This window comes from Enhydra lutris, unplaced genomic scaffold (assembly GCF_002288905.1).
Source record: "Enhydra lutris kenyoni isolate GAN:26980312 unplaced genomic scaffold, ASM228890v2 scaffoldscaffold12, whole genome shotgun sequence".
Lineage (NCBI taxonomy): Eukaryota > Metazoa > Chordata > Mammalia > Carnivora > Mustelidae > Enhydra > Enhydra lutris.
Genome location: NW_019154096.1, coordinates 2,142,668 through 2,165,565, shown reverse-complemented (window position 1 = coordinate 2,165,565; position 22,898 = coordinate 2,142,668). Strand labels below are relative to the sequence as shown.

Genomic DNA, 22,898 nt, shown 5'->3' with positions numbered 1-22,898 from the left:
AAACATCTCTCTTTCCTCTGTTAGATGGTTGAAAAACTACGTGCTTTGCGAGCTGCTCTAAGTCCCCTGCTGTCATTTGGATTCTGAGGCAATCAGCAGACGTGCCCCCTTTCACCTCTGACTGACCTGGAGATCAGTTTCTTTCTATATTCTCAGTACCTCCCCCATTCAAGTGAAAACAGACCCCACAGTTGCCATTTCAAACTTCAAATAGGCAACAGTAGAAAAAAAGAATCCAGATCGCATCATGGAAGGATACGCAGAAGACCTGGATTTATGTAATTACAGTTCATCAAAAACAACGTTGACAACAAAAAGGAAGCCCTGCCTGGTTTTCAGGAGTTTGCATCCTTCTGTTTTTTTTTTTTTTTTTTTAAGATTTTATTTATATATTTGACAGACAGAGATCACAAGTAGGCAGAGAGGCAGGCAGAGAGAGAGAGGGAAGCAGACTCCCCGCTAAGCAGAGAGCCTGATGAGGGGCTCTATCCCAGCACCTTGGGATCATGACCTGAGTTGAAGGCAGAGACTTTAACCCACTAAGCCACCAAGGCGCCCCAGGTTTTTTAATCCACAAAGTGAGACGTATTTAGGGCCTCCTTTGCTCAAAACAAGCAAACAAATAAAAAAACAAACCCATTTCTTTAAGCACATAATCACGAAGGGGAGGGATATTTATAAATTTGAAAACACATCTGGAGTCTGTTTTCCAATGGTGGCAACATCTATCTCAGCTTCACTTTAACTATTTCTCTATTTAAGCTGTCATTTTTATAAAACACAAGGTAAAGGAAATACCTGTACGTCTTTAAAATCCCTTTCCCTCAATTCTCTGAATCATTTATGAAGCATACAAAAGCTCTGAGTTCCCCTTACTTCATTTTATGAGGCCACCACTTCTTTTTCTACCTTCAGAGATGCAGTAAAACTTTTCTTTCAAGTTCAATGTTTACCAAAAATTTTAGTACTTAGGTAATTTCATCAGCTATGTATTTAGATGGAAGAATTTATTATCAGCTAATTAACAATTAATGGGGTTAAAATAGAAGAACTTTTTAAAGTTACAGACTTACTATCACCAGAAATGTAAAAATATTTACATACATATTTTTGTTGCTTAAGTGTATGCTAGAGTGAGCAAAAACAGTCTTTCAATCATAAAAAAAAATGATTTGGAATAAAGAACTCAGTCATGGGAGAGTAACAAATATCATGACAATGAGAAAGAGTATATAATTTCTACTGTTAAGGTAGACTATGTTCAAGTATTTTTAAATAAATAAAGATGGGTATTAAATCATAGCAGTATTTAGAGTTAATGAGATACTTTTAAAAGAGTGGTATGCTATTTCATTTTAAAATATCACTTCCGGGACACCTGGGTGGCCCAGTTGGTTAAGCGACTGCCTTCCACTCAGGTCATGATCCTGGATTCCTGGGATCAAGTCCCACATCGGGCTCCCAGCTCCATGGGGAGTCTAATTCTCCCTCTGACCTTCTCCCCTCTCATGCTCTCTCGCTCTCTCTCTCTCTCAAATAAATAAAATCTTTTTAAAAAATCACTTCCAATAATACCCCATAAATTATATTCTATGCATCTATTTAAACTGATAATGAAAAAAAACTATAATGAAAAATGTAAATGTCAAACCTTACAATGTTCAAGGATGCACCTTTCAAATTGTTTCAAAACTAATGTATGGGATATATAAGCAAAAACAACTAAACTACTCTAATCATCATTAAATAAGAATTAATCTCAAAATAGTAGGCCTTACAAAGATAACTATTCTATACTAAGATAGTTCCCTATAGCCATTCATGGAAACTATAACTTTAAATCATTAATTTCCTAAAAGTGTAATGTAATTGGGAACAAATACACTAAAAAGTTATTGCTCTGTAGGCAAAGGAATGAACCTTCCAATCAACAACAAAAAAATCTGACTAATATTTTAATTCTAATGAAAATAATTCAAAATGACACCTTTAGCATCAACATTGCATTTATCTACAGGAACTAAAAGTCAACCTCTGAACAACTTTTTGAAGCCACCAAAAAGGGAAAAAAAAAAGAATATGAATATATATGTATTTGTTTGTATAATGAACAAATACACAGTGACTTTGTATTGCAATCCAGATTTCTTACTCAGCTATCAAGGTATTCGTAAATAAGGATAGTGACTGCCAGTAACGACCCTTGTACTCTTTCTTGTTCATGTTCAACTTTCCTGTTTACATGGCCCTTTAGACTGTTAAACCCAGACAATGTCACACCTGAAATGTAAAACAGACTTGCAAACCATTTGTCCTATTTCCAAACCTTACATCACTTTGTCCTAGAAGCACCTTCTGCTAGGAGATGCACAGACAGGGATGAGAGGACGTCACCCAAACAAATCAGGCTAAAGACAAGAGCAGATCATATAGAATTATAGAATTACTGCATACCGCCTGGTGAATTTAGGCTAAAGAAAGCAAAATAAATGTAGGAAGAAGGGCAAGAGGAGAGAAACTCTCCAGCACTTTCTCATTTGCTTGTTCCATTTGCTTGTTTGCTGTAGTTGTTCGCATGAGCTTTCGCGTAAAAGCTCAAGTCCACAGCACTGAAAGTATTTTGTACACTTGAAGCACTCAACTCTATTCACAAATTCTACTTACGCAACTCTTAGTGTCTCTAGTCTCCACAGGGAACGTGCATGAACAGATACAGCACCACCTTCATAGTGAACAGTTCTGGTTAAAAAAAAGAAAAAAAATAAGCCCGATTTTAACACGTGTCATTCTTGGACTCTATTTTCTCAAGCCAATTACAAGAGAAAAGCAAATGGAAAGGCTTTAGATAAAGTTATACTTTCTGGCATGAGACAGTATAGCTGGAAATAAAAATAACAGAAATAACGGTAACAGTGATCAATGTAAGTTTGTCCTGAATAAACTCTTAATTTAAATGTATTCTCTCATCATTTTCTCCCTCTACTTCCATTCATTCCCTATGCCTCTCTGCTGCCCACCTCTTTCCCTGTCTGCCTCTCCCTCCCTCTCTCCCACTAAATACATTCAATTGTCTTATTTAAATTAGGTCCATTAAAGTACTCAGCTATGAATTTACATATAGTTTAATACCTTATTACTTCAACGTACACATATAATTATTTGTGGTTCTAAATTCTGTTCTAGATATATGAACACTAAAGAAATATAAGAACATATTAATTTTAGTGCTTATTATAACAATCTGCAAAATGATGGCAGAAAAGTAGAAGGACCACCAAAAATATAAACATCAACAAAAAAAGGTACACAAGAAGAGAAATAACTTTGAATGAGCATCACACATACACAAATTCCAAAGCTCTCATTACGATAATTTGTTAATACGGTAGAAGTAACGCTAAGTAATTTATACAGATTATCCAAACTCAACTCTATGCCAACCCACTGAGATGGATTTAAGAAAACCAATGCTTGTGCATACTCCCTGTTTCCTCCCTGCGACTCACCGTCTCTGCCTCTACTGGATCTTTTTCATCATGCAAACACACATAACCTTATCCTAACTCAAACATAATTAACACACTTGACCATATTCTCCTTTCCTGCTCACCCCCTTAATGTTCCTCATGATCACACTCTCTTCTCTGTGCATTCCAGTCTTGCTTTCAGACCCACTTCTCCAATGAAATGTATTTGCTAATGCCATCAAATGACATTCGTGTTCCAAATTCAATGGACTGTTGTTGGTTTTTTTGTTTTACACTGTGGAAACACCTATTGTCCTGACAGTTTTTCTAACACCATTCTCCCTCACCTGCTTTTCCTCTCACATGCTTAGATATTCCTTCTCATTGTTTTATTATGTAATTTTTCAAAGATAAACAAAAGTATAGAGATTATTTTAATAAAACTTCATATACCCAGCACACAGTGTCAACAACGATCAACACAGGGCCAATCTTGTTCTACCTATAACCTCCGGTTACCCCTCCACATACAATTCCAAAAAAATACATACACATAAAATTCACTTCTGTGAAATATCATATTTTACATTCAAATTTTCCATTTTCTCAAAAATATTTTGTTTTTCTGTTGCTCTTTCAAATCAAGATCCAAACAAGATACACAAATCTGCTAAGTAGCTTAAATTTCTTTTAAGAAAAGTTCTCCCATCTCTTTTCCTTGTTGGCATTATCTCTTGATAAAAATCTGTATCATTGGTCTTGGAGTTTCCACATTCTGGATTTTGCTAATGACATCCTCATAGTCGTTTTTAGAATGTACCTCTACATGGTAGTTAGACTTCTATCTAGATCTAGTGTTTTACACTCCTTGCTACATCACATCCAAAGGTAATAATGACACTTCTCCATTTTTTTATATTAAAATTGATCAGTAGGTTCAGAATCTCTGTGACCCATCCATTATAAGAGTTTTATGTGTACCAACGAACAACGCCATAGTGGTGGTTTTCAGTCACATCTGCAGATGTAATTACATGGATAGATTTTTAGAATGTGATGCCATGCCCTCACCAATGGCCAATTAAGCTACATCTGAGGTCAGAACTTTTTATAAAAGCTCTCCAAATGGTGGTTGTCAGAAAGTCATGTTGAGAAATCACAGTTCAGATCAATTTCTAAAAGCAGCACTATTGGTATTTTGGGCCAGATAATTCTTTGCTCTGGGTGACTGTCCAGTGCCCTGATCCCTGGGCCCTACCAACCAAATGCCAGCAGCAGCTGTGTCCTCCACCACCACCCTCCCCAGTTGTGATAACAAGAACTGTTCCGAGATGTTACCAGATGTCTTCTTGGGGAGAAAACCAACCCTGGTACAGATTAGTGGCTTTCAGTCTTTAGTGAGTATCAGAATTATCTTACAGGCTTTTAAAAATATGTATTGTTGGATACCCCCTACCCCCAAGTTCCTAATTCAGTAGATCTAGAGTAAGGCTAAGAATCTATATTCCTAATAAGTTCCCAAGTGACCCTGGTGCAACTGGTCCACATTCTGAGAACCACTGGACTAGAATGTTATTTTATCAGGACATTGATTCTTAAGACATGGTTGTATATTAGAATCACCTGGAAAGCTTTGAAAACTCCAATGCACAGATAATTCTTAGACAAATTAAATTAGAATCTCTGGGTATATACTTAAAAAAATGACAAAATATAGAGGTATATGTGTGTGCATACAGACATAGATAGATACATAGATTTTTAAATCAATCAGACTTTCATAAAGATCTTGTATGGGGCCACAAAGAAAATTTCATCAGATACTTTTAAACCTAAAGCTATTTACTCATATTCTCTAATTATAACCAATAACACCTAGAAATAAATACTAAAAAGGGTTTTATAATTTAAGAATTTGGAAAACTCAGAAACTCTTGTAAATAATTCACGGGTCAAAGAGGAAATAGAAACCATACCATATCTACAAGTAATGAGGACAAGAATATTTCATATCAAATCTAGGATTCACAGGAAAACTTTGAAAAATTTAGGACTGAAATCCCTTAATTATTAAAGAAGTAATGAAAACAAAACTTGAAGTTGTCTGAAGAGAATAAACAGAGAACGAAATAAACCACAGAAAAGAAAAAGAAGGAATGCTATGATGTATTAAGGTAAGTAAAGTCCAAGACTGTAAATGATACACATTTTATGTACAATATAAATAAACCTATGGCATATATGTATGTAGACACACAGACATATTCTCTATATGAACATAGAGAAAGCTGCTGAATAATGAACACCAAGCTGGTAATACTAATTACATAATAAAAGTTCTGTAGGAGCTAAGCTTGGGAATTAAATGGACTCAAAGATACAAATAGCATGAAAAATGTTTACATAATATTTATGTAATATTTCTTTTATTTTCAATTACCCTTCAAATGTTTTATTCTTCCACTACTTTTCTTTTATTAGCTGAATTTAACAATGCTTTTGAATTTTTTTGTTTATGTAGAAATCTAATGATATTTTAACTTAGGAGGAAACTAGTATTTAAAACACAAATATAAAGTCAAAGGAAAATTGGATCCTCCTTCCTACCTGACATATTTTTAGCTTTATCTGGTTGGCTTCCTCAATATTTGCCTCCTCAACGCACTTCCTGCCTTGAATTATTTGATTATTTCTTTTTATTCTCTTAAATGTTCCACTGGCGGTGTAGAAAATCTGATGGCTTACTCATCTTTGTTGCCAACTGAGAAAAGCTTTCCCATTATACAGAGCCCCCCCCCATAAATACATGGCATGTCACTGGTTGTCTAATCAATTATGCATAGGCAATTTCAGACTGAAAACTGGCCTCCTGATATCCAGATCCTAAATACGATAAAAATCAGTCCATCATAAGCGACACTAAGGGCATTTAAACTTATTTAGAAATCGGTCCCCCCCTGGACAGATACACCTGCTCTCTGAAGGGATCATCCCTTTTGCCTGCAATGTGCCCAAAGTATCCAATCAGAATCCAGGAAAACAACAGTTTTAAAGACCCCCAAATTTACCAAATGGCTTTAGAGGCCCTATTTAAACCCATATAACTAAATGATCAACATCATAGCAAGTGCTTTTGTCAACAGAAGACGAAGGGAGAAAGATTCTCTAAGGAATCGAACAGACCCAGAGCAACAAGTCCTTTGGAGCTCAGCATCCCAGGAGATTTCAGTGCAAACCGTAGCAATGTCGTCAAAATTTAAGGGAACGTCAAGGTTATGAAACACAAGGGTACTATGAAGCTCTCTGTTCACTCCAAGACTACTTTTGCAATGAACCACAACGACATTATCACTACTAAGAAAAAGATGTGTTAAGATAACTGGCCATTGATATCATTGATAGAATTTTTTTTCAAAGAATTTCCCACTTCATGAATTAGAAAAACTCAAAATCACTGTAATTTCACTGACTATGAATTTTTTAAGTACACGCACCTAATAACCAACAGTGTGTGTCTTATTCAACAATACTTAGAAAAATTCCAGGCTTCAGGTTCTAAGTTATGCCTACATAACACATTATCTCCCCATATAATACGCTTCATTAAGGAGCTCCTATTTCAGGCTGATCACATTAAATGGCCCAAAGAGGTCCTTTCAGGTTATTCTTTTTAATAAGTATAATTTCTTCCTATTATGTCATCAATTCCACTTCTCCTAAGTATTATAATGTTGTCCACTGAAATAGTAGTGAGCTACTTTCTGCATTTTTGGTTTATAAAATACAATTTCGATCTAATCTCAATTGTCGAACCACTTATTTTTCAGTAGAAAGCAGGCATTTTGACAGCCAGGATAGGTCATCTTCAGAATCCGAGGCCCGGAAGAAACAAGATTAGCATAGTAATAAAAGCACAGTCATGAGGAGCTCTTCAGAGCATGACAGTTGGCATCTATTGGTACGTATTTTTAAGAATTTTATAAGATACACAATTCCCATTAGTGGACTTTCACACAGAATCATAAAACATGGTTAATGAAAGACTCACCCTGGAGAAAACTACTTCTGTTCACTTTATGAATGTTGCCACAGGCCGCTGTCATTAGGTGGCCTCACAATTCTTAGCTCACACCCAGGACAAGGCACCGAGAAGTGGACAAATCACTCTCAACGCTTGATTGTGACTAGCTTTTGGAACATGTCACTTTGTCATATGAATTTGTGCGAATTAACTGAATTCCTCCAGGCCTCATTTTTTTCACACACATAAAATGAAGCTGATGGTCACAGGGTTACTGTGAGGAAGAAATGGAAGCTATAACCCATGGAGACCTCTCGAAAGAGTCCTCACACAGCAAATGGGGCTCTGAGGGTGTGGAGGAGGAGGAGGAACAGGAGGAGGAGGAAGAGGGGCAGGAGGATGGTGACACGCTCAATCTTCCCAAATAGAGTTAAAGACCCAAAACTGTGTGTTGAATTGAACAGATGGTAGGTAGTACCGTATACCTGTTTACATACAAAGACAGAGGAAGTCCTAAATTATAAAATTGCTTAGGACAACCTAAGAAGGAAATAAAGACATAATTTACATGACTTCCTTGCTAGATTCTTCTACTGCACAATCGTGTGGTTCTAGCATTCCTTTACAGCCATGATCTACATAACTCCTTTTGCTTCTGCTAGTTCTATGCATCAAATAAAGTGATTCTTCATTTTGTACCTTTGGGGTCTCAAAATTCACATAAAAGTCAATCTGACTTTTCTTGGCATCTACTGCAGGACACTAGAGGAAACTCAAATTCTGAAAAGAATATACACATAGATTAAAAGGATAATTTTTTTTTTCCTAGCCACCTTCTCCCTCTCGCAAAGACCTACTTCTGAAGGCACCCTGGGTGCTTTCGGCTCCTAGCAGAGAACTGCCCCATGTCTCCAGGACTGTTAGGGCTGACAGGGCACCCAAGACTTTCACTGCCACTATGAAAAGGAGTTCTAGAACATGACCTGGCAAACTCTTCTCTAAAGGTCTAGTAAATACTTTACTTTAGGTTGAATGGGCCATATATATTTTTTCATACTACTTAACTCTGAAAACATATTAATGGACAGTATGTGAAGAAATATGCATGTCTATGTTCCAATAAAACTTTATTTAGAAAAACAGGCAGTAGGCTGGATTTGACCCACACACCACAGTTTGCAAATCCTGGTCTAAAAGATCCTGCCCACATTACTGGTAATTTAAATCTCAGAATCAGCTAGATGAAATCTGAGGTCTAGAGTTTTTCATAACTGTATTAGTCAGGGTTCTTCAGAGAAAGAGAACTAACAGGATATAGACAACTTTTTTTTCTTTTTTAAGATTTTATTTATTTGGAAAAGAGAGAGCACAAGTTGGTGGGGGGCAGAGGGAAAGAGAAAAGCAAACTCCCCGCTGAGCAGGGAGCCCAACATGGGGCTCAATCCCAGGACCCCAGGATCATGACCTGAGTTGAAGGCAGATGTCTACCCACTGAGCCACCCAGGTGCCCTGAGCATTTTCAATATCTACTTGTTTCTTTCCTTTTGCTATCCTCATTCCTAAAGAGGTATCACTCAGGAATTATTCATTTTCTATTATGTAACAACTGACCATTGACTTATTAGTTGGAAACAATACCCATTTATCATCCTATAACCTGTAGGTTAGAAGTCTGGTTGTGGCATAGTTGGGTTTCCTGATCAGGATCTCACAGGCTGAAATCAAAATGTTGCTTGGGGCTGTGTTCTTCCTGGAGCCCAGAGTATTCTCTTAAATTCAGTGGTGGCTGGCAGAAGTCAGTTGTTTGCAGCCATATGGTCCCTGTTTTCTTGCCAGCTGTCAGATAGGGACCTCCTTCAACAACTAAAGGTTGCCCTCAGATCCTGGCCACGTGGGCCCCTCCATAGACTCTCTCACAACATGGCAGCTTACTACTTCAAGGTTCACAGGAGAATTTTTTTTCACACTTTGAATCTCTGAATTCAGCAGGCTCAGTCTCTTCCATTAATGGCTCACCTGATTATGTCAGGCCTACCAAGGAAAATCTTCCTTTTGATTAACTCAAGGTCAGCCGACTGGAAAACTTAATTACATATGCAACAACTTTCCAACTTTGTTATATAATGTTACCTAATTGTGGGAGTAAAATCCACCATAGTCATAATCCCATCACACACAAAAAAGAGGGAATTATATAGACCTTGTAGAGTAGGAGGCAAGAATCTTGGGGGCTCAAGTCAATCCTCTACTCTCTATTTGTCCTACTCCTTCTAAATTTTCCTTTCTTCTGAATTAAGTATTTTTTCATATTATCTTTCTGCTTTCCTCTTTAATATTTTATATCCTTTTACTATATTTTAACTGATTAATATAAAGATTATGTGTGCTTGGTTATTAAAATATGATGTAATTACTAATTTTACCACTTCTCAGGCAACACAGAACTGTCATTCAGTTCAACTTATTCTCCTCCTGACTCACGTGCTGCTCTTAAAATGAATTTTGTTCTCCATAGTTTTTATTTTTCTATAGTTTTTAAAAACCAAGATTTACAACTGCTATCATCATTTTACTTAATCAAGTCTTTACAAGTTCTCCTCATATTTGCCTTCCTCCTGCTCTTTTCTCCCCTTTATCTCCAAAATTATAACTGAGAACATTTTCTTCTACTTGAAGAACACTCTTTAATATTTCCACAATTTGCTACAAGATTGCTGGTAATAAAATTCCTCAGCTTTGTCTTTGGAAAATTGCCATTTTAAGGGGAGCCTGGGTGGCTCAGTCAGTTAGGTGTCTGCCTTTCACTCAGGTCATGATCCCAGGTCCTGGGATTGAGCCCCATGTTGGGCTCCCCATTCAACAAGGAGTCTGCTTCTCCCTCCATCCCTCCCATTCCTGCTCATGATCTCTCAATCTCTAGATCTCTCTCTCTCAAATAAATAAAATCTGTTGTTGTTTTTTTTTTAAGTCATTTCAGTAGACAAAATGGTCATCAGGCTGGCAGTTATTTTCTTTAAGCACTTTAAAGTTTATATCTCATGTCTCCAATTGTTTCTTAGACAAAGTGAGATGTAAATCTTACTATTGTCACTTTTAAGGTACTATACATTGGTTTTTTTGCTATGTTTTACTATATATTTTTTTGCTATGTTTTTAAGTGTTCCGTTTTGTGTTTTGTGTTTGTAGTTTTACTCTCATGGTCTTAAGTATCCTTTCTGTCCATCTTAGGATTCACAGTCCTTAAATCTGTATTTTTTTTTTAAAGATTTTATTTATTTATTTGACAGACAGAGATCACAGGTAGGCAGAGAGGCAGGCAGAGAGAGGTGGAGGCAGGCTCCCCACTGAGTAGAGAGCCTGATGCGGGGCTCGATTCCAGGACCCTGGGATCATGACCTGAGCTGAAGGCAGAGGCTTAACCCTCTGAGCCACCCAGGCACCCCAAATCTGTATCTTAACACACCTAGTCAATTGTGCAGAATCCTTAAGCAGTTGTATTAAACATTGCCTGTGTTCTGGTGTATTTGCAAGCTTTCTTGTTTTTGCTCTCTCTCCTTCTCTCACTGCTCCCTTCCCTTCTTCATCTTTTTATTTGGGAGCTCCAATTACATGTGTGATAAAACATTCATCATTCCCCATATATCTTCTTATTCTCTCTTCTATATTATATTTTCCAATCTCTTAACCAGCAGTGTTTCAGTCTGAATTCTTCTGACCTAATCTCCAGTTCACTAATTCTCTTTTCAGCTACTTCTAAGCTGATGTTGAATTTACTGAGTTTCTAATATCAGTTATTTTAATCTTCAGTTTCATTTTAGGAATGCCTACAAGATCCCTTTTTATAGCTTTCAATTCTCTACTAAATTCTCTACTAAATTTCTCTACTAAATTTCTTCATCTTCTAACTCTTAGGTCATAATAATCACAAGTATTTTAAATTCTATTTGTGGTAATTCTATTATCTGTGTATCCATGACCTGTGTGACTTCTTCTATCATATGTTTGCTGTTGCTCCTTGGTCAACTCCTATCTTATATGCCTGTGTTGTATAACAAACAAATTGGCTGACCAATGTCCCTGCTTCTTGGAAGGGAGACTCAAGTTTCCACATGAAAGCAGGGGCTTTGGTTTTCAGGAACCCCCTGGATCACAACTCAATTTCGACTAATGAGTTCACTCATGTCAGCCCAAGACGGCTTCAACATGGGAGTTGGCCATGCTAGAAAGACCAGTGATGACTAGAAGGTTGGAAGTTTGATGCAGCCTGACCTCCGGGGAGGGGCAAGTGCTGAGACTAAGTTCAGTCATGCAGTTGAATATGTAATCAATCATTCCTACATAATAAAACCACAATAAAAACACTGTAGAACCAAAGCCCAGCTGAGTTCCCTGAATGGTGGACACAGCGATTTAATGTATCCTGGTCCACAGGGAGAGGGTAGAGAAGCTCTGTATTCATTCCCTCCCAGAATTCACCTGATACAACTCTTCATCTGACTGGTCTGATTTGTAAGCTTTATAATAAAACTGAAATCATAATTATAGCACTGTCCTGAGCTCCTGAATCCAAAGAGATTGGGGAACACCCAAATTTGTAGCCAATTGGTAAGAAGCACAGATGGTCTGAGAATCCCACACCCAACTTGAAGCTAGAGTCTGAGATAAGGGCAGTTTTGTAGAGACTTAAGTCCTTAACTTGTATAATCTGGTAACTCTGGGTAGTTAGTGCCAGAATTTCACTCTCCTATACCAATTGGTGTTGAAACAGAAAAGCTCATTTAATCTTGAGTATCACACATCATATATAGAAAATTATAGAGATCATTTGAGTTCTAGGTCCTATTTTCTCCCAAAAGATATACTTTTTTGCTTCTGGCAGGTACAGTGGCCAAAGGTCACAAGCAATCTCACATCATCTTAATCCAAACAGCTACTAGTATTATTTAAGGCTGAGTCTGAATACTTGTGAGGGCTGGTTTATTTCTGGCTCACCATTGCTTCAAGAGAAAAGCTCTTGGAAAATGCCTTTCCTCTGGGGGGTCCTGTATCAGCTTTGATCCACTTCCACTCTGATTCTTACCACAGCCCTGCCCACTTCCCTGCTCCTCGGCCACTGCAACCCCTTAGAGAGAAAAGGCTGCTCCAAATGTTAAACTCAATTCTCTGGTCTCCTTGTATTTTGGGAAATTGGCCCCATGTATTTTCACTGTTTGTTTGTTTGTTTTGGTTTTGGTTTTTTGGGGATTTTTTTGCTCCCCATTATCTTCAAACAGATTTTAGGGGGTGGTTTACCTATTTTAGTTTTTCTCAGGGGTACAATGGTTTGAAATAACCTATCTACTATTATTATCAAAATCACTTTTTAGAATTATCCTTAGAATTATCTTTAAGGTGATCATCATCAGCTTAGAAGTAGCTGGAAAGAGAATTAGTGAACTGGAGATTAGGTCAGAAGAATTCAGACTAAAACACTGGTGGTTAAGAGATTGGGAAATATAGTATAAAAGAGAGAATAAGAAAATATAGGGGGAATGATGAATATTCTATTACACATGATAGATGTGTGATCTATCACACAAGATAGATAACTGGGTAGCTCAGTTGGTTGGGCATCCAACTCTTGGCTCCGACTCAGGTCATGATCTCAGGGTTGTGAGATCACACCCTGCTTTGGGCTCCGAGCTCAGCTCAGTTTTTTGGTTTTTGATGTTTTTTTGTACTTTTGTTTTGTTTTGTTTATTTGTGTTTGCCTATGGGCATCCATTTGTTCCACCCAAAAGTCTTTTAAGTTGAAAAGTCCCTTCTTTTCTTCTTTTTCTTTCGGAGACAATCTGTCTCTCTCCCTTCTAAGACACTAGACAGAACAACCTCCTCAAATTTAGTCTTTAGGGAATAATAGTCAGGAAGAGAAGTATCTTGTACAAAACTTAAGCTTTCTGTGAAGTCACAAACCTCCCCTTTGGGGGTGAAAAACACAGGCACCACTAACCGCTTAAATGAGGAGAAATAATGGAAAATTCAGTGAGAAATCCTACATTAACAACACGGAAACAATTTTCCATGTTGGCAAGTATGTGAATTTTCTAGGAATGTGTAACATACATCAGGTCGTCAAAGATACCCACAACCACCCTCTTCTTTTTTTGAAAACCACTGTTTTTCAAGGCTCAGCTTCCTGCTACAAGAATAGGGATTCTTCCCTGTGGAGTTTTGTCAAGGTGCTTCTAATAGAGAAGGCTCTGAGCCCAGGATGTGGGACTCATGGGCCCCAAAGCAGTTTTCTATCACTCAGGTTGGTGTGCAGATTTAGTAAGACATCTTTTCTTCCCCTCCCTGAAGTACAAGCAGATGACAATCTTTCAGAAGTCACCAAAATAATACAAGTGGGAGACCTCCGATCTTGCTGAGTGAGCCAGAGTGGCCGTCAATGCAAGTATCACTCTCCTTAACACTGTTCTCCTTAAAAAACCTACAGTAAAGTGCATGACTTGTTTTCTCTACTTATTTCTTTTGCAAATACGAAAGAATGAGCATTTGTGTACAGATTCCCATATATGTGTCCCTGTGTTAAAGATTAACAAGAATGAATAATGTGGTCCTGGCTGAAAACTGAATAGATGGTCAACAGACGATAATGACCACCAATAAAGATAATAAATGGTAGTTGGTGACAAGTGCCATTATTTGTGACAAGTGCCATTATTTTTATGAGGCAGTTAAAGACAGTCCTACCACCAACATGGCCCCAACCAAATTAAGTTCAGCTGTGCTGATATGTTACCAGACCCTAGATATTGAAGCTTCATCTATGAATGTAATAAGGAAAATAATTAGGTTCACAGAAAAATGACCCACAGACAATTTCTATTTACAGTTGATAGTGAATAGCAGATTCAAACCAATTAGTGGAAAGAAAAGCTTATTTTACTAACTCATATAGGCTAATAAACTTATTGCTTCAAAATCAAAGATCGACAAAGATCCCTGCCTTGCTAATCTTCCTCAAAGGGTAGAATGGTAAGAGATGTTGTCTCAGATTTAATTTGTAAAAAGACTGAGATTGGCCATTCTCAGATTAATATTTGCTTCTTCTTGAACGTAATATCAAGATCTTACTAGAACGTAAGCTCCTTAAACACAGGGGCTGGCAAAGTCGAGTATCAGATGCTTAAGCAATTGTGCCATCCAGGTGTCCCATAAACCAACATGTTTTTTTAAAAAGTGTATTTACTTTTTCAGAAGTATTTAAAGAAATGGCCTCTGTCACATTGATTCTGGCCAGAAGCTGGAAGAGAAGCATTCGCAGGTGAACTATATGCAGAAATTAAATAATTCATTTTGTAGATAGATCAGCAAATTTCAGGCATTTCTCTGTACTTCTTTTGTTATTTTAGGGCTTTTGGTAATATATTGCTTGCATGTTCCAGGCTTGCATCAGTCATGCTGCAAGATTCATCTAACAATACCGAAAATGCTAAAGTGTGGTCCTGCCTTCAAAGAGTTCCCAGGTTCCTGAGGCCAAAAAAATACATGTAACACCTTGCAATTAAAAAAAATTCAGGTTATGGGGGTGTGTGGGTGGCTCTGGTTGGGTGTCTGCCTCTGGCTTGGGTCATGATCCAGGGGTCCTGGGCCCCATCTACTCAGCGGGGATTCTGCTTCTCCCTCTGCCCCTCCCGCTGCTCATGCTCTATCCCTCTTTCTCTCCAATAAAAAAAATCTTTTTTAAAAAATTTCAAGTTAACTCTTGCTATGCAATAAACTACCACCAAACTTAAAAAAGAAAAAAAAAAAAAAAAGACAGGGGCTGGCTCTCACTCACTACACGAAGCACACACCAAGATGCCTACACCATACTAGTTCCTCAATAAGCATTAAAGGAACGGCGTTGAAGTGACGGAAAAGTAGGCCCAGGATTCAAAGGTTATTTTGGAGTGAAATTTTAAGTGTTTGAGTTGACACATTTGTCACAGTAGAATTTGTGCTTCTGCAACACTCCTCTCTGTGCCTATGAGGGTGTTTGGCTGAGCAGCTGAGCCACAGGCAAGTGCTAAAGCAAACTGTCAGAGGACTGTCTTCATAGCAACAGTGAAACCAAGAAATAGAGGCCTACCCAGCACTGAACGAAACATGTATTCACTCAGGGGCTGAGCCTGCGAGGATATTTCTATTCAAACTGCTGCACAAGAGAAAACAGGTAGGTTTGGGGACGACACGTCCAAATAAATGTAAATGAATCATCGCAGATTAAAAACAGGATCCTTCTACTCCAAATCATTATTATAAAGAACGACGTGAATAGCACTAGAGCAGAAAAACAGCAAAAGAGATGTTGCTGCTTTGCTTTTCCTGCCAACCAGAATATAACCACAACGGCATTTGGAAATTAAAAAGAAGAGGAAGCTCTTCTTTTTTTTTTTTTCCCCCTGAAAGATATTGCTTATATATCTAGATTAAGTGAATAAACGAGACATGGACAAGTAAAAAATGGTATTGAATTTCATTGAGGGGGCACCTGGGTGGCTCAGTTGGTTAGGCTTCCACCTCTTGGTCTGGCTCAGGTCAGGATCTCAGGGTCCTGGGACTGAGCCCTGCATTGGGCTCCATGCTCAGTGGGGAGTCTTCCTCTGCTCATTGGGGAGTCTCCCTCTGTTCCCCGTCGTCCCCCCATGTGTGTGGGCGCTTGGCTCTCATTCCCTCTTATTCTCTCTCGAATAAATAAATAAATCTTAAAAAAATTTTTTAATTGCACTGAGAAAATAACTGGAAGATTTCTTCTTTTTTAATGTTGATGTTTTCATTCTTTTGTCTCTTTTTCAATGTCCTCAACTTTAAGAGCATCCAACATTTCAGGTTCTCCCCCACCCCTCCCATTTTTACTAAAATCCAATGGCTCCAATTCCTGTGAATATTTTTAATCTTTGGACTTTGAGGCTCGTGTTTTTTAAAACAGTGCATTCCAGGCCAGTGCTTCCTTGAGAGGGTGGCTGAAGACCAAGCCAGTCTGCTTAACGAGAACACGCTGAAATAAAGTGCTGAGTTCTCTGCAATCAGCAGGGAGTTTAAGTTTGGGGAGAAGAGTGCACCTGTCTCAAGGGACAAGAGGCAGAGAATAGAAAATAGTTCTCTGCTATGTACTTACTCTTCATCCAAACCGCCTAGCAAAGCCATGCTGCTCCCAGACCCAGGCTGCACAGGTACACACAGGTCATGAAGCGGGGGGAGGAAAGAGAAGCCCTCACTGGATAACCCTATCTCCTTGATCACTCAGGAGCCCAGAAGGTGGCTTTATGAGCTTCCTCCTAGGTGGTGACTGAGGGCATACAAATTCTGTAACCGTATTAGTCATCCGATTGTGTACACAGATAGAAACCATGCATCTCTTCCAAAGCCAGAATGAGAGACATTCCATCCCTGGTACCAAACCCATATCGCGCCTTATCAACTATTTACAACTAAATTACAACTAAATAAATTATCATTAAATTGTCAGGATATCACAAAAGGGGCAAGGAGGCAAAAAAAAAAAAAAAATACTGTCATGCATACATATGGCCCAGCTTCTGCCCACTGACTCATGTTCTGGAAAGCAAATGGAGCATTTATTTCCAGATATTGTCAGAAACAATAACTCAATTGTCTTGCATTTCAAAGTAGCAAAACAGAGCAAATATGTGCCAACAGTAATGCTTGATAAGACAGAGCTACAACCTCTCTCCGCTGATCACTCCCTCACTCGAACTCTCTCTTCTTCCCTCTTCCCTCTCTCCCTCCCCCCAACACACACACAAACATGGACCCTCTCCGTTCCGTTGTCACCTTTTTTTTTCCCCCCAAAAGACTTTATCCTCACCTTGTAGATTACCAGGGGTTTATCCATATGTGTGGGCATTTACAAATAAGAGCATTTATGTTTTTGCTGTCCCATATCCCTGTTAGAATGAAAACTCCTTGAGAAAAGAGACACTGTATCTTTTTTATATCCTACTATAACCCCAGCGCACAGAACATGATGGTCATTCCACAAATTGTTATTGATTGAATAAAACTACCCATGCACTGCGTAGCATTACCTGTTTTAACTTACAAATGATGCTTTTGCAGGGGGCGGAAGGGGGTGCCTGGGTGGCTCAGTCATTTAGGCTTCCAACTCAGTGTTGGCTCATGTCATAATCTCAGAGTCATGAGATTGAGACCACACTGGGCTCCATGCTCAGCAGGGCTCAGCAGGGAGCCTGCTTGAGATTCTCTCTGCCCCTCCCCCTTCTCTCTCTCTCTCTCTCTAAAATAAATAAAATCTTAAAAAAAAACCATACAAATGATGCTATTCAAAAAATATTCCCCTAATACTGTAATTCCCAGTAATATTCCCCTAATCTATCCATTTTAAAACACACTAACTTAGAAGTATGGCATGCTTCATTTAGATAGTGCATATTTAATGCAAAAATAAGTGTGTGTGCACATAAAGGGAATGCTTTTGCTGATATTTTATTATGCTTCACATAAAAACAGACAAAAGTAATAAGATGCAATCCAGAGACAAAACCTAGGGCAGAAAATACTCCCTACATAAAATATGTCATGCTCGAAATGAAAATTGGTAATCTAATTTCCAGCCTCCAGAATGAAAGCTTATTTTTACGTCAATAATTAAAACACTATGTTGCATCTGACAAATCCCAGTTTCTCCTTAATTTATTCTCACTATCTGAAGAGCCTGAGTAAGAACTAAGAAATTACAATTTAAAGCTAACACTTAAAGTATCTCTCTCTTTTACCCAAATGCTCACAACCCATACAGATTATATGTTTACTATTATGTAGACAAATTGTAAACCATAAGTAGTTTTAGAGCCATAGCTCTTCCCGGAAAAAAAATCTCAAGAAACTTAAAATAAATCTATAGTGCTGCTAGATTTCACAAGAAATGTCAGAATTCAAACTATACAAGTAAGATGAGCAAGAAGAGTGGAGAAGACCATGAATTTAGTTTAACTTGGGGAGGGCCTCATTTGCCCACTCAATTCCACTTAATTGAATGGGACACCATATGCTCTTCATTCCAAGAGTTTTTATTAATTTTATTTAATGTTATTTAATTAATTTTATTAATTTATTTAATTTAAATTTAAATTTAATTCATTTTTATTAATTTATTGATTTATTAATTAATCCTCTCATGAGAATGCCTACGTGATCACATCCACGTACAAATCTAAATGCAAAGGGAAATTAAAGGTAACTCCATTGGTCTCTAGAATAATAGAACCCATCCCTGAACTGCATTTTCCATTGCTACAATTACAGTTGTGTCAGTGGAAAGAGGCATGGACGGACTGATCGAGCCAGTCAGGAAGAGAGCATTTAGGACCAAAACGTTCCTAACTTACTCAGAAGTAACGGTTACTTCTGGCCATCTGCCCATTTCCACTGCTTCCTATGACAAATCTGGTTTGACCTCAGCTCTTTGACGTTAATAATATGACACAATTAATGAGCATAAGCAGATCACAAAGATGGCAAAGGGCTGTGAGGCAAAAGAAATTTTTACATATTTCCCTGGAACTAATCTAGCTTTCAAGTTGCTGTCCAAAGGTCAAATTATTTTCACTTCTTTGTTTTTAATGAATCAAGATATATATATATTCCCAGCTTATCATGCTATTTTTCTCCCCCAGTATGGATTCATATCAATTAAAGAACTGCCTTCAGGCTGAGCTGCCCTTTGCCTCCCCAAGTCACCTAAGGCATCAAAATGACTCCAGATAAGAGCAGAAAGATAAAGAAATTTCTACACCAAGACTTGAAATAATAGTGTGCTTAGTGAATGTAAAATTGAAGAAATTATTGTTATCATTCTGTGCAAATCAATGCCCAATATCGCCATTTAATCAAGGCAAATATAACTCTCCTTTGGAAGCAACAGCCTTTGGGCTCCCGCTGCCTATTTCTGATTCATTTTCTCCCTCGAGTCATGATCTGACATCTATTGAAATCTAATTTAGTCCATGTAAACATGCTATACAAAGGGCACAAATGGATGTGTTCTTACTGACATCACTTCCTAGAAAGACCTGTGATGTGCTGAACTGAATACACAATGAGATTAATTTGATACAAAAATTAACATTAAATCAAGAAGGATACGCGAAAGGACAGACTTTCACATGTGTGCGAAGGGAAAGTGGGTCCAGAACAATAGGAAAAATATCCTGAACTGGCCCCTTGTTTTCTCTGCAGTAATAACCAGCTATGTAGAGAATCAGGAGAAAAATCCATTCAATAAGAAAACACCTACTGAACATACAGTCTCTAATGTCCAGGAGATATGGAAAACGGTACTTATTGCCACGGAGTTTAGCTGAGGAAATCCAGGGTCTTTCAGACACTGAATAGTCTCATTTGAGAAAGAAAACCTTCAACTATTACAAAGAAAACTTTGCTCATTCATTCCTGACTTCAGAACCTTAGTAACAATGAGGAGCCCTTCCTCACCCCACACCCACGCCATTCAATACAAAGAAGAGAGGATTTTCTTTGCTAGAGTTTAGCTTCTCTTCCTCCAAAGTAGATGCTCTACTAAGCTTTCATCCACATGCCTGGGGTCCCTCAAATTTTTCCCTATCTGACTAAATGCTGCTTTTCTGTTAAATAATAATGCCAGGGACAACAAAATCTGTTGACCTCTTAATCTGCATCGAGTACTCTACCTGCTTTTCTTCTGAATCTTCACAACAATCCCACAGAGCAGCAGCTAATATTTAAGCTGCATTTTACAGAGGAGCAAAGCAATAGTTCAAGAAATTCAGGGCCTGCAGTAGGAAGTGGCAGAGCTAAGGCCCAAACCCAGGGCTGCCTAGCTCCAGAGACCATTCATTTAACTACAACTCTCTCTAGTGTCTGTAGAAAAAATAAAGTCTGTAAGAATAAAGTCTCTTCTTTCTTAAAGAAGTCTCTAAGAATCATTTAAGTGTTTGATTTCACAAATCAGGGAATAAAGACCCCCAAAACCAAAACACAACCTCTTTTTGCTCCTACGTCTATATAAACATAACACAGCATTTAACACATCTGCCCCTCAAACCTCCTTTGGCTTCCATGACTAATCTCCCTGGTTCTCCACTCAACCATCATGTCAACACTCTCTGGCCCATGCACATCTTAAATGGCAGCATTCTGAGACTCCACCCTTGGGCTCCTCTCTCATTCATCTATTCCAAGGTTTTACTTTTTTAAAGCAATGCCCAGACGGACAAGCACATCCCCTTAATCCCAGCTCTGCCCTCCCTACCTAGGACTCCCATTCCTTCAACTATCCCCTTTGTGCTTGGGATTTACATCCCAGCCAAACTTTGTCTAAGTGAAAGACTCAAAAATTCTAATTTTCTGCCTGATGTCCCACAGACCCTCTGTACTCACCGCTGTCCAAACTTTAACTCAATCCTTGTACAAAATATGTCTCCTACATCCTTAGTACTGTGTCTCTTCACTCAAATCACAAACATCAGGACACCTGTGGATCAGATACATTCCCTCACAGTCCATAGAAGTTCATCCCTAAACCAGTCAATATGACCTAACATGTCGCTGGTCTGGGTAGACGTCTCCATTCTGATGGCCACTCTCCAGGGCAACTTTTTCCCCTCCTCCCAAACAAATGCCTAAAAACAGCCCTGTTCTAGTTGGCTACCCTGATCTGGACTCTCCTCATCTTTGACTGAAGCTCCTCCTGCCCGTCAGGTCTATCTATTTCTTTACAATAGACCTGACCAATTCACCATCGTGCCACAATCCTTCCTAACTCCCTCAGAATAAAAAGCCCATCCAGGGGAATGGCACCAAGGATCCTTCAAAAGCTGACCACACTGGTCCCTCTTGTCTAGTTTCCACCTCTGATTCTATCCTTCCTGCGGTCACTCTGGGGAAGGATGCTACTCCCAAAACACGCTGTCATCCCCGTGAGTCTTATGTTTATTCTTCTGTTTGGAATTAAGTCCTCAAACCAACTGCCTTTTGAATTCCCTCTTGTCTTTTATTCAAACCCTATCAACACCATCAACATCCTCTTCCTAACCTAGCATAAGGAGCATTGTTTTGTTGACAGAGTTTTCCAGGCTCTGCATTTCACTGGTCACTATAAGCCAGATCTGTCTGGTCAGAGAGGCATGACTAACACCCAGGTCCCCAAGGGACTTTCCCCAAGGTCCAACAACTAGTTAAATGAGTATTAACTTTCCAAATGTTCTTTAAGTTACCAAAAATGAATATGTGTAATAGTTACCTCTCTATGTATGTTAGTATTATGAGCAATGTCCTTTAAAAGAATTAAAAGCCTGTAATAAAACATCCAGACAATGCCTTCTCTTGCAGTAATCCCTTGTGTATTCAACTCACAATTCACCCACTAATTCCTCAAGCAGAACATTCAAATCATCCTAAACATCTTAGGGCTTTGCACTATTTGTGCACTTTTCCCAGTAATTCCATTAACTTCAGTCTCCACCCAATGCCACCAAATATTAATGTGAGAGAGGTATTATAATCACGTAACGTATTAGGGAGAGTGGTCCATTTTATTACGTATGTATATAAGTGGGAGGTAATAGAAAAAGGTCCTGAACTTCTGTGCCGTTTGAAAACTCTGACTTTGAAACTGAATTTGAGATGAAATATGCTAAAAAGAAAAATTAATCAAAACTAATGAACATTTAAGGAAGTTGTAAGTAGTTTAATGTGTTCACTCCTTCTGCTCTGTATATTTTAGTCAATACTTCTGACCATGTTTTATTTTTACAAAAATTTTCAGCAATTCTATCAAGTAATAAAAATAGAACATAAGAGAAAACTTCTAAAGAGGCCAACACATGGATCCCTTCAGTGGACAGAGGAAGTGTTAGAGGCCCACTTTCTATGATGTGGATGACCTGAACAGACATATCCTTCAACAACCATACCAAGGCAAGGAAGTGTAAGGCTCAAGGCGCAGGGCTTGGTACAAACCTCCGCTGCTCTTCCCCATGTTCTCCTGAAGGGACAGTGAGGCATTCATCCATGTGTCCGTGCAGCAACCTGAGGACGTCACCACCAATTAGATACCCTGTAAAGATTGAATCAGTCACATTTGAACAGTCATGGTCAGATGCTAAAAGCTGGACAGATCATCTAGTCCCATCTTCTATTTTCACAGACAGAGAAACAAAAGCTTAGTGAGGCTTCAGGGCCTGGCCCAAATCACAGAGAAGAATGGTGCCACCTGCTTGCCATCTCTGAACTCACGGCTCCTGAGTCCCACAGGTAGTGATGTCCCCACTAGAAAACACAACCTCAACCCCATAAAATCCTCCCTTTCACATACAAGTATGGGTAGGATCAGATTGAACCTGCATAAGTGAGAATAATCAGAACAT

At 38.4% G+C, this 22,898-nt stretch overlaps 1 protein-coding gene across 1 annotated transcript in view; it reads right to left on the bottom strand.

The window, feature by feature from the left end:
* LOC111144745 (ryanodine receptor 2) overlaps window positions 1-22,898 on the bottom strand; it is a 549,385-nt gene that overhangs the window by 367,404 nt on the left and 159,083 nt on the right. The window contains 2 exon segments of the mRNA XM_022499183.1: window positions 2,665-2,739; window positions 22,492-22,588. Coding sequence (XP_022354891.1) covers window positions 2,665-2,739; window positions 22,492-22,588 — 172 coding nt within the window.